At 43.0% G+C, this 12,362-nt stretch overlaps 1 protein-coding gene across 2 annotated transcripts in view; it reads right to left on the reverse strand.

The window, feature by feature from the left end:
- Positions 1-3,380: 3,380 nt before the first annotated feature.
- Positions 3,381-12,362, reverse strand: part of NR3C2 (nuclear receptor subfamily 3 group C member 2) — a 363,388-nt gene continuing 354,406 nt past the window's right edge. For both annotated transcript variants that reach the window (XM_030920434.1, XM_010368448.2), the window contains exon 9: positions 3,381-6,094. In XM_030920434.1, coding sequence (XP_030776294.1) covers positions 5,939-6,094 — 156 coding nt within the window. In that variant the 3' untranslated portion in view covers positions 3,381-5,938. The remainder of the gene's footprint in view (positions 6,095-12,362) is intronic.

Consider the following 12,362-nt stretch of genomic DNA (forward strand, 5'->3'; position numbering starts at 1 on the left):
GGTTGGCCCTAATCCGGTATGATTGATGTCCTTAAAACAAGGGGAAATTTGGACACTGAGAGACTCGCATAGAAGAAAGATGACATGAAGAGAAACAGGCAGAAGACAGCCATCTACAAGCCAAGGGGAGGGGCCTGGAATAGACCCTTCTTCACAGCCCTCACTGAAGGAACCAACCCTGTTGACGCCTCCATCTTGGACTTCCAGCCTCCAGAACTGGGAGAAAATGCATTTCTGCTTAAGGTGCCCAGTTTGTGGTCCTTCGTTACAGCAGCTCTATGAAAATAAGACAGTGGTGAAAAGTGCATGTTGCATTACAAACAAGCTGTTTTGAAATCTTATTTTTGCTATTTTATATCTTGGTGACCTCTGGTAAGTTACTTGACCTTTTTATGGTTCTGTTTGTGCCTGTGAAATGGAAAGAGGAGACGCAACCTGTGGGATGTGACAGTTAAATGAGAGTGAATGTCCTGTGCTGGATGGGCGCATGGTAGGAAGTGGGGTTTAGTAAATGCAGATGACTGGAGAAGGCAAGGGGGCAGGGCACTGTGGCGGTTGGGGGTCGGTTTCTGTCCCGCTTCTCATCTCTAAATCTCCACCTGCTTCCTGCCAGCATCTGTTCTGCAAAAGCCATTCCCTGCTCTTGTCCTTTGCCAACGTTGCTCAGCCTCCCCGCTCCTTCCCAATGCCACTCTTCACTATCCACTCCAGGCTCCTGCTCTCTTGGGCTTGCCTTTCTTCCCATTCACCTCTAGACTGGGCATCTTCTCACCTTCTTAGGGGTTCTCCCAGTCTCTCAAAACCAGTCCCGGTGACCCCTTCCTTGGCCAGATATTTTCCACGACTTCTTGAATCTTGAGCTATGTGGCTTTCTTCTGTCCACTCTGAGGATGCTATTCCAGGAGTGTGTCCTCAAATAGCTCTCCCGCTCCTCGTTCTGCAAATGTCTTCTCAGCTGCTTCTCAGCACTCTTCCTCCTTGACTGGCTTGAGCAGTAATTTATTGCTGCTTCATTTGGGCAGTTCAGCTCATTCTAACGCTTAAATGTCTAGCTGAAAGTATCTCAATCTACTGGTTAGAATACCTTGGAAAACACTATCTGAAGATTAACTTGATTGGAAAGACTTCTATTTTTGGCCCAACAAAGGACCTGCACTTTAAATTTGGGCAGTGAATGCATGGCAGCTCAGGGCTATGCATTGGTGTCTGGATTTCTTCTTCCTTGTGGAGTTTAGCAACTAAGGAAACACTGCAAGGTGGAGCAGCTCCCATGCTGGGAGCATTAGGATCAGACCCAGCCAGGCCAGTTTTCACAGGTGCTGCCATCCACCCTCAGTAAGGCTGGCTTGGGGCATGGAGATCCATATAAACGGGTTTTTCAGACTAGGGAAAACTTGGAAACCACTGTCTTGGCAACATACATGCTTCAGCAAAATATCTGAGTAACTACTAGTGGTAGACATTTAAAAATCCTGATCTTTCACCCCTCCCCAAACCATGCCCTTTTGTGGAGCCCTTTCAGGCTGACTGAGGGCTTCACCTCACAACTTGCTTTGGCCAATGGGGTAGGAGCAAACTTGATTCAGTCAGAGGCGTGGAAAGTGTTATATGCCTTTCCAGGGTCTCTTTTAGAGCCCTGGCTTTGCCATGAAAATAAACCCAGGCTAGCTTGCTGGAGGATGAGAGGCCACATGGAGCAGGACCACTGCAGATCAGACAGCTGCAGGCTGACCACGGAGGTACAAACAATCCTAGCTCAGCCGAGCCTGGCTCAGGTCAGCACACCCCAGCCTGCTTCTCCAGCTGACTCATAGACTCATGAGAAATAGTCAATGGTGATTGATCTAAAGCGGTGGGTTTTGGGATGTTCTGTTATACAGCAGCAGCTAACTGCCTGCCACTTGGCCTCATTGTTCACTTTGCTTTGGACAGTCTTGGTCCATGATCAGTGCTGAGATCATGCCTTACCCAGTGTTTTTTGGGAAGCTACTGTTTTATTTCCAAGAAAATTGCTACAGTAGCAACTGGCTGACTTGAAATTAAAGTGCCAGAGATACTTGTAATCAAGTCATTTTAATCTGTGTACATTTGCAGAGTTTATAAAAAATACGTTAGAGCTGATTTGTACATAAAGGGACAATGTTTTCTATTTGCTTGGGGGGAATTCAGCACACAGAAGCAAACAAGCCTCTAAATACATAGGCATCACTGGGCATAATGTTTTTTAACTGCTCTGGCATATAGTGGCTGGCTGTCTCTGTGGCAGAGACCAGTTCTTAGCTAATGATTCCTAACTGTGGGCTGAATTCTTTTGGCCTGAGAGCACTTCTAGAGATTGTTAGAAATAGTCACATTGACCCAAGAATGAGTCTGTTCAATTCGAAAAGGGCACCCCCTTTAGCCAAGGGTGCACATTGTAGGGGCCTCCTGCCAGCTTTGGGTGGGTTCCCAGCCCAAGATGGCTTTTGTTTCAAGTTAGGGGCGCTCTGTGAAAAGCCCTGTTCCCTAATAGGTCAATTTTCTGAAAATTTTAAATCTAAAATTGCATTTATAGTATTTTACACACCAAAAATTTGTGCTCACAACTTGCTTCCTGTGCTGTGTTCAGTGGGTGTGCTGTGTTCAGTGGGTGTGCTGTGTTCAGTGGGTGTGCTGTGTTCAGTGGGTGTGCTGTGTTCAGTGGGTGTGCTGTGCTCAGAAATGGATCTGTTGTGTTTCACAAAGCTGAGTTTGTTTCACTAATAGTCTTCTCTTGCTGAAAGCAAAAATAATTTGAACAATCACCAGTTGAGTAACACATTAAAAATGTACTGTACTTGAATTTATCTTGTGGGAAATGTTTTCTATTTAAAATCCAGCTGGTGATTGCTTACTGCTCCTTTGTGACCCATATTAATGAGTGGAATCCAAGGGACAAGCCTGCAGAAATGTCAGAAGAATCGTGGCCAATGGGGAGCTGAGCCTCTTGATGGTGCAAGGGTCCTGAGGGATGACAGGGTGAGACCATGTAGAGGAAGAACTTTGGAATCAGACGGGGGCTCCACTCACATTAGTCTCAAATTCTGCAGAGTAAGCTTTCATGTGGTTGTGAAGATAAATGAGGCAATGTATATACAGGGTTTAGCAACTACATGGCAATAGTTATCCAATGGTTACAGAGTATTTTAATGAACCAAATGTCAAAAGTATTAGAAACAAGGTCTCTAATCAGTCCCCAAAGAGTAGAATTAACATGTGGCTAACATAGGACTCTTTCTAACATGGAAAACCACAGTTCTCCATCTTGGATGTAGGCAGAATGCATACAATCAAGATTTGGGAGGGCACAAAATCCATGTGTACCTACAGACATTCAAATGAATTCGCTCCAAAACAACAGGTGATTAAAGTAAAGGATTTATTGTAATCTGCTTACAGTCCTTTGCAAAGACAGACATATGTTTTTGCATAAAGATATAAATTGCTTCATTTTAAACTAATTTAGTGTTTTTTTTTTTAAATTATATGAACTTTTGGTGAATTATGAACTGTACCAAACCAAGATTTTTAAGAGCAATATGGTACAAAAATAAGAGCAGACAGACAATTTGGACTGGGACAGGCATTCAACAGTGAATTTAGGATATGGCTTTGCTGTTTAATCAAGCAAAGTTACCTGGAGACACACAAAGAGCCAGTTAACTTTGTTAATACAAAAAGCTGATGCAGACCATCTCCATCCCAAACCTGGTTAAGTCAGAATTCCCATTTTATAAAAACTAGTCTGAACTAAAAGCTGCTTTTGTTAAGTAAGTCATTTGTTTTCTAGCAACTCCCAGTCTGCATGCTGTGTATTTATTACCTTCAAAATGTGGCTTTCATATTGCTGTGCATGTAAGTTGACTGTATTTAAAGATCTGCCTATAAATTAAATTCCTGAAATTGTAAATTATGTAAGAAAAACTCCTCCCTCTGAGTGCAGCTTTCACAGGTTTCCCCTTGCACAAGGCAGGTGTCTTTTGAAAGACAAGGTAATGTTGCCTGCATGGTGAACCCTGGAGAAAAGTGTCGATCCAATTGCTGCTTCTTCCTGGCCATGGGCTTCTCCAGCTACAGCTTTTAGATTTTGGAAAATAATATGATTTCACTGAGTAAACCTGATGATTATCATCACTTTTAAAAGATTAATTTGGCCTCTATTCAAAGTAGTTTATTTAGTGCAATCATATTGTTAGTTTCCCCAAAGATACATGTTTGTGATTTGGGGCAAGAGAAAAGCCATAAATTGCATCAGTGCCGAACAGATTAATGAATTAAAAATTTTAGTGCCCCTGTCTGGCTTATATGATCTGTAGTTTTTCTCCAAAACTGTTTATGTATAAAATTTATTTTTAAAACCTACCTTTTAAAAATCTAAAACCCCTCTATCTATCTCCCGGTCTCCACGCCATTCAGACTGAACCTTGCCAAGATGGGCCGTCCCAGCGCATCCTGCCATGATCTGTGTGTTCCTGTGACTGGTTCCAGGAGTGCAGAACCCCTTTCCAAGATCAGAAGGGAATAGCTGATCTTTAACAGAGAGAGTGCATGGAATTTCTTTTTCCCACAGAAGAAAATTTATTTTCTAAAAGGGGAGGAAAAGAGGCTCTCTGAGCCATCTAGTTCCCAGTCTCTCTCTCCTCGAGCTGGTTCTGCTTCTGGAGGAAAAGGGGAACAAGGCAGCTTTCCTGAAGCTGCAGCACTCCCAGGACCACCTCCTCCCACGTGTGTTGTCAAATGACACCTTCCAGGAGCTGCAGACACCGCACGCAGTGTGTCATTCCCCGATGGAGTAGGATAAAGCAGAAGCCGGAAAATGTGCTGGAGTCCCACAAATGCCCCAAGCAGGAGACCAAGAACAAAACAAAAAGTACAGAAAAAGTAGAAAGGCTTCAAGACAACCGAAGAGGTTTAAGTGTGGTTATTTACAACAGAGACTGTAAAATGGTAAATTAGATATGAAGCTAAAAAAGGCACAGCTTTCCCTTTCTTAAATACACTGTAAACGGTTCATTATGCATGCAGGACATTGCACTTTACAAAAAAAAAATTACCTTGTTTAGACAAAGATAGTACTTAAATAGTCTCCAGCAAAATAGAATTCTTTCAAAAATACTTTCCCATTCATCCTATTAACCATTAAAGATTTTGTTTTTGTATGTGTCTCATTTACAAAAGATCCTTATACCTTATTTCAGGTCCTTCATAATTTATACATACAGTAATGTACAGCACAGCAAAAGACTGCAAAAAATTAATTATTTGTAAAGCCAACACAATAGATACTAGAAATCAAACCAAGGCATTTAACATCTTATCCATTCTAATTAAATAAGAAATGGACGCTAACGAGTGTGTATACCAGTGATGCAGAAGACCGTGGACGAGCAAGGGCTCAGAGGGGGCTGCCACCCCATGCCACGAGTTCTGTTATTACACAACAGGAATCTGTATATATTTTTTAATTTTTTGTGTTTTTTAAATAACAAAAGAATATTAATGCCCCATATTGACTATACGTTTTATGTGCAAACCAAGGGTAAGCTTTAAAAAGTTCGTTAGTCCTTGAACCCTTTTAAAACAAGCAAACAATACCAGAAACTACATGGCATAGTTAAAACTTCCATCTGTGAAAATATCAAAATCAGAGTTATTGACTAGATATGGCTTTTCATCCCGAGGAGCAGGAACATGTTTCTAAGCGCTGGGGGATTGGAGTGGGGGAATCCTTCAGACTGCTCTGGTCTCGCCAAATCCATGGAAAAACAGCTTTCCCGGCTCCAAACCTCTGACATGACTTTAAACTTGAGAAACAAGTGTGAATCAACCATCACATGTTAGAAACAGGTTTTCTTGGGTCCTTCTGGGTGTGGAACAACACGGGGAAACTTAAGGCAAAGTTCTTCCGGGCAGCGGGCAGTCACTTCCGGTGGAAGTAGAGTGGCTTGGCATTCCCCGACTCCACCTTGGGCAGCTGGTCGCTGATGATCTCCACCAACATTGCGGGGAACTCTACCTTCAGTGCATGGGACTCTCGGAAGGTGTAGAAGCAGAATTCCAGCAGGTCGCTCACCAGCTGTAACACAGACACAGGGGGCATGACACAGGGGCCTCGCTTCCGACCCTGGATCCCTCTGCATTATGACTCTGGTGGGAACTCAAAGGACAACAGTCAGAAAGCCTCCCTGGAGACCACGGTTTCGTTAACTGAGCAGAGTCATCTGTCCTGGGAGAGGAAGAAGGGTGCTCACATCATCCATGTCATCTGCCTTTCGTGGAAAACAAACTCACCTGAGAGCTGAATTTTGAGCACTGAATGTATCAGATGCAACAGGGACAGTGACAGAGTTAATAGTGACTGGGTCACTGTACTGCACACATCAGATTCTAATTTCTAAATGTGTGCCTACACGTGTATCTTTGTATTGGCGATGGGACTTCCCAGGGTGTAAGGTGGGCTGGTGGGAAGGGGCAGGTGTTGGCTCAGGGTCTAAGCACCGCAGATGCCCAGGAGGGTGAGGAGGAGGACAGAGCACCTCACAGGCAGCTGTGGTGTCCCCCTAGCTGGGCCTGCCAATGGAGCTGCCACTGGGGGAAGCTGGCACTTCCACCTGCAGCCCCGGGCCCTCTTTCCTTCCTTGTGGGTGCCTGCCCTGTGGGGCAGACCTAAGACTCCTCAGCTACTTCCTATTTCAGGCTGATTTTGAGACAGTGAAAAACATCAAGGACAGGTTCTGGGGTGTCCCCTAGCTCATATTCCCTACTCTGAGAACCAAGAACCTTTCTCGGCCCCTCCAGACCTGAACTGCTCCAGGGTGAGCCAATGCAGGGTGGGGCGTCATCTCACCCAGGAAATGCAAGAGGTCAGGGAACTCCCTCCACTAGCCAAGGGAAGCTGTGAGGGACTGTGCTGTAATGGTGCTTCTGGCCCAGATACTATACTTTTCCCAGGGTCTTCGCAACCCATAGACCAGGAGATTCCCTTGGGTGCCTATACCACCAGGGCCCTGGGTTTCAAGCACAAAACTGGGTGCCAGTTAGGGTAGACACCGAGCTAGCTGCAGGAGTTTTTTTCATACCCAAGTGGCACCTGGAACACCAGTGAGATAGAACCATTCACTTCCCTGGAAAGAGGGCTGAAGCCAAGGAGCCAAATGGTCTAGCTCAGCGGATCCCACCACCACGGAGCCTAGCAAGCTGAGATCCACTGGCTTGAAATTCTTGCTGCCAGTACAGCAGTCTGAAATTGACCTGGGATGCTCCAGCTTGGTGTGGAGAGGAGCATCCGCCATTACTGAGGCTTGAGTAGGCTGTTTTCCCCTCACAGTGTAAACAAAGCCACTGGGAAGTTCAACTGGGTGGAGCACACTGCAGCTCCCCAAGGCCACTGTAGCCAGACTACCTCTCTAGATTCCTCCTCTCTGGACAGGGCATCTCTGAAAAAAAGGCAGCAGCCCCAATCAGGGGCTTATAGATAAAACCCCCATCTCCCTGGGACACAGCGCCTGGGGGAAGGGGTGGCTGTGGGCACAGCTTCAGCAGACTTAAATGTTCCTGCCTGCTAGCTCTGAAGAGAGCAGTGGTTCTCCCAGCACAGCACTAGAGTTCTGATAAGGGACAGACTGCCTCCTGAAGTGGGTCCCTGATCCCTGTGCCTCCTGACAAGGAGACACCTCATACAGGAGAGCTTCACTTGGCATCTGGTGGGTGCCCCTCTGGGACAGAGCCTCCAGAGTTAGGAATAGGCAGCAATCTTTGCTGTTCTGCAGCCTCTGCTGGTGATACACAGGGTCTGGAGTGGACCTCCAGCAAACTCCAGCAGACCTATAGCAGAGGGGCCTGACTGGTAGAAGGAGAACTAACAAAGGAAGAGCATCATCATCAACTAAAAGGATGTCCACACAGAAACCCCATCTGAAGGCCACCAACATCAAAGACCAAAGGTAGATAAATCCACGAAGATGGGGAGAAACCAGCACAAAAAAGCCTGAAAATTCCAAAAACCAGAACGCCTCTTCTCCTACACAGGATCACAACTCCTCGTCAGCAAGGGAACAAAAATGGATGGAGAATAAGTTCGACAAATTGACAGAAGTAGGCTTCAGAAGGTGGATAATAACAAACTCCTCTGAGCTAAAGGAGCATGTTCTAACCCAATGCAAGGAAGCTAAGAACCTTGAAAAAAGACGAATTGTTAACTAACCAATTTAGAGAAGAACATAAATGACCTGATGGAGCTGAAAAACACAGCATAAGAACTTCATGAAGCATTCACAAGTATCAATAGCTGAATTGATCAAGCAGAAGAAAGGATATCAGAGATTTAAGATCAACTCAAAGGAATAAAGCAAGAAGAGAAGATTAGAGTGAAAAGAAACGAACAAAGCCTCCAAGAAATACCAAATCTACGCTTGATTGGTGTAACTGAAAGTGATGGGGAGAATGGAACCAAGTTGGAAAACACTCTTCAGGATATTATCCAGGAGAACTTCCCCAACCTAGCAAGGCAGCCCAACTTTCAAATTCAGGAAATACAGAGAATGCCACAAAGATACTCCTCGAGAAGAGCAACTCCAAGACATTTAATTCTCAGATTCACCAAGGTTGAAATGAAGGAAAAAATATTAAAGGAAGCCAGAGAGAAAGGTCGGGTTACCCACAAAGGGAAGCCCATCGCAGTAACGGCGGATCTCTGCAGAAACCCTACAAGCCAGAAGAGAGTCGGGGCCAATAGTCAACATTCTTAAAAGAATTTTCAACCCAGAATTTCATATCCAGCCAAACTACGCTTCATAAGTGAAGGAGAAATAAAATCCTTGACAGACAAGCAAATGCTGAGAGATTCTGTCACCACCAGGCCTGCCTTACAAGAGCTCCTGAAGGAAGCAATAGACATGGAAAGGAACAACCAGTACCAGCTACTGCAAAAACATACTAAATTGTAAAGACCATCGATTCTGTGAAGAAACTGCATCAACTAATGGGCAAAACAACCAGCTAGCATTGTAATGACAGGATTAAATTCACACATAACAATGGCCCCTTAAATGTAAACGGGCTAAATGCCCCAATTAAAAGACATAGTCTGGCAAATTCAATCAAGAGTCAAGACCCATCAGTGTGCTGTATTCAGGAGACTCATCTCATGTGCAAAGACACACATAGGCTCAAAGAGATGGAGGAATATTTACCAAGCAAATGGAAAGCAAAAATAGCAGGAGTTCCAATCCTAGTGTCTGATAAAACAGACTTTAAACCAACAAAGATCAAAAGAGGGCATTACATAATAGTAAAAGGATCAATGCAACAAGAAGAGCTAAGTATCCTGAATATATATGCACCCAATACAGGAGCACCCAGATTCATAAAGCAAGTTCTTAGAGATGTACACAGAGACTTAGACTCCTGCACAATAATATTGGGAGACTTTAACACCCCACTGTCAGATTAATGAGACAGAAAATTAAAGATATTCAGGACTTGAACTCAGCTCTGGACCAAGCAGACCTAATAGACATCTACAGAACTCTCCACCCCAAATCAACAGAATATACATTCTTCTTGGCACCTCACTGCACGTATTCTAAAATTGACCACATAATTGGAAGTAAAACACTCCTTAGCAAATGCAAAAGAATGGAAATAATAACAGTCTCTCAGACCACAGTTCAATCAAATTAGAACTCAGGATTAAGAAACTCACTTAAAACACACAACCACATGGAAACTGAACAATCTGCTCCTGAGTGATTCTTGGGTAAATAACAAAATGAAGGTAGAAATAAGTTCTTTGAAACCACTGAGAGCAAAGACACAATGTACCAGGATCTCTGGGACACAGCTAAAGCAGTGTTTAGACAAATCTATAGCACTAAATGCCCACAGGAGAAAGCAGGAAAGATCTAAAGTTGACACCCTAGCATCACAATTAAAAGAATTACAGAAGCAAGAGCAAACACATTCAAAAGCTAGCAGAAGACAATAAATAAGATCAGAGCAGAACTGAAAGAGATAGAGACACAAAAAATCTTTCAAAAAAATCAATCCAGGAGGTGTTTTTTTGAAAAGATCAAAATAGATTGACTGCTAGACTAATGAAGAGAGAAGAATCAAACGCAATAAAAAAATGATAAAAGGGGCATCACCACTGATCCCACAGAAATACAAACTAACATCAGAGAATACTATAAACACCTCTATGCAAATAAACTAGAAAATCTAGAAGAAATGGATACATTTTTCTGGACACACACCCTCTCAAGTCTAAACCAGGAAGCAGTCGAATGCCTGAATAGACCAAAAACAAGTTCTGAAATTGAGGCAGTAATTAATAACCTATCAACCAAAAAAACTCCAGGACCAGATGGATTCACAGCCAGATTTTACCAGAGGTACAAAGAGGAGCTGGTACCATTCCTTCTGAAACTATTCCAAATAATAGAAAAAGAGAGAGAGAGAGAGAGACTCCTCCCTAACTCATTTTATGAGGCCAGCACCATCCTGATACCAAAACCTGGCAGAGACACAATACAAAATGAGAATTTCAGGCCAATATTCCTGATGACCATCGATGCAAAAATCCTCAATATGGGCAAACTGAATCCAGCAGCACATTAAAAAGCTTATCCACCACGATCAAGTCAGCTTCATCCCTGGGAAGCAAAGCTGGTTCAACATACACAAATCAATAAACGTAATCCATCACATAAACAGAACCAATGATAAAAACCACATGATTATCTCAATAGATGCAGAAAAGGCCTTTGATAAAATTTAACATGGCTTCATGCTAAAAACTCTCAATAGCTGGGTGCGGTGGCTCACGCCTATAATCCCAGCACTTGGAGAGGCTGAGGTGGGCGGATCACTTGAGATCAGGAGTTTGAGATCAGCCTGGCCAAAATGGTGAAACCCTGTCTCTATTTAAAAAAAAAAAAAAAAAAAAAAAAAAAGCCAGGCATGGTGGCATACACCTGTAATCCCAGCTACCCGGGAGGTGGAGGTTGCAGTAAGCCAAGATTGCACCACTGCAATTCAGCCTGAGTGACTGAGTGAGACTGTCTCAAAAAACAGACAAAAAAATTAAGTAGGTATTGATGGAACATATCTCAAAATAATAGCTATTTCTGCCAAACCCACAGCCAATATCATACTGAATGGAAAAAAACTGGAAGCATTCCCTTCGAAAACCGGCACAAGACAAGGATGCCCTCTCCCACCACTTCTAGTCAACATAGTATTAGAAGTTCTAGCAAGGGCAATCGGACAAGAGAAAGAAATAAAGGGTATTCAAATAGGAAGAGATGAATTAAAATTGTTTGCAGATGACATGATTATATTTAGAAAACTCCATCATCTCAGCCCAAAATCTCCTTAAGCTGATAAGCAACTTCAGCAAAGTCTCAGGATACAAAATCAATGTGCAAAAGTCACAAGCATTCTTATACACAAATAATAGACAAACAGCCAAATCATGAGTGAACTCCCATTCACAACTGCTACAAACAGAATAAAATAGAAATACAACGTACAAGGGATGTGAAGGACGTCAAGTCTCAAGGAAATAAGAGATGACACAACAAATGGAAAAACATTCCATGCTAATGGATAGGAACAAATATCATGAAAATGGCCATACTGCCCAAAGCAATTTATAGATGCAATGTTATCCCCACCAGCTACCACTGACTTTCTTCACAGAATTACAAAAAAACTACTTCAAATTTCATATGGAACCAAAAAAAAAAGCCCACATAGCCAGGACAAACCTAAGCAAAAAACAAAGCTGGAGGCATCATGCTCATACTACAAGGATAAAATAACCAAAACAGATATATAGACCAATGGAACAGAAAGAGGCCTCAGAAATAATGCCACACATCTACAACCATCTGATCTTTGACAAACTTGATAAAACAATGGGGAAAGGATTCTCTATTTAATAAATGGTATTGTGAAAACTGGCTAGCCATATGCAGAAAACAAACTGGACCTCTTCCTTACACCTTATACAAAAATTCACTCAAGATGGATTAAAGAGTTAAACATAAGACCTAAAACCATAACAACCCTAGAAGAAAACCTAGCCAATATCATCCAGGACATAGGCATGGGCAAATAAAAACACCAAAAGCGATGGCAGCAACAGCCAAAATTGACAAATGGGATCTAATTAAACTAAAGAGCTTCTGCACAGCAAAAGAAACTATCACCAGAGTGAACAGGCAACCTACAGAATGGGAGAAAATTTTTGCAATCTATCCATCTGACAGAGGGCTAATATCCAGAATCTACAAAGAACTTAAATTTACAAGAAAAAAACCCCATCAAAAAGTAGGCAAAGG

The sequence above is a fragment of the Rhinopithecus roxellana genome, chromosome 2 (genome assembly GCF_007565055.1).
Source record: "Rhinopithecus roxellana isolate Shanxi Qingling chromosome 2, ASM756505v1, whole genome shotgun sequence".
NCBI classification, from domain to species: Eukaryota; Metazoa; Chordata; class Mammalia; order Primates; family Cercopithecidae; genus Rhinopithecus; species Rhinopithecus roxellana.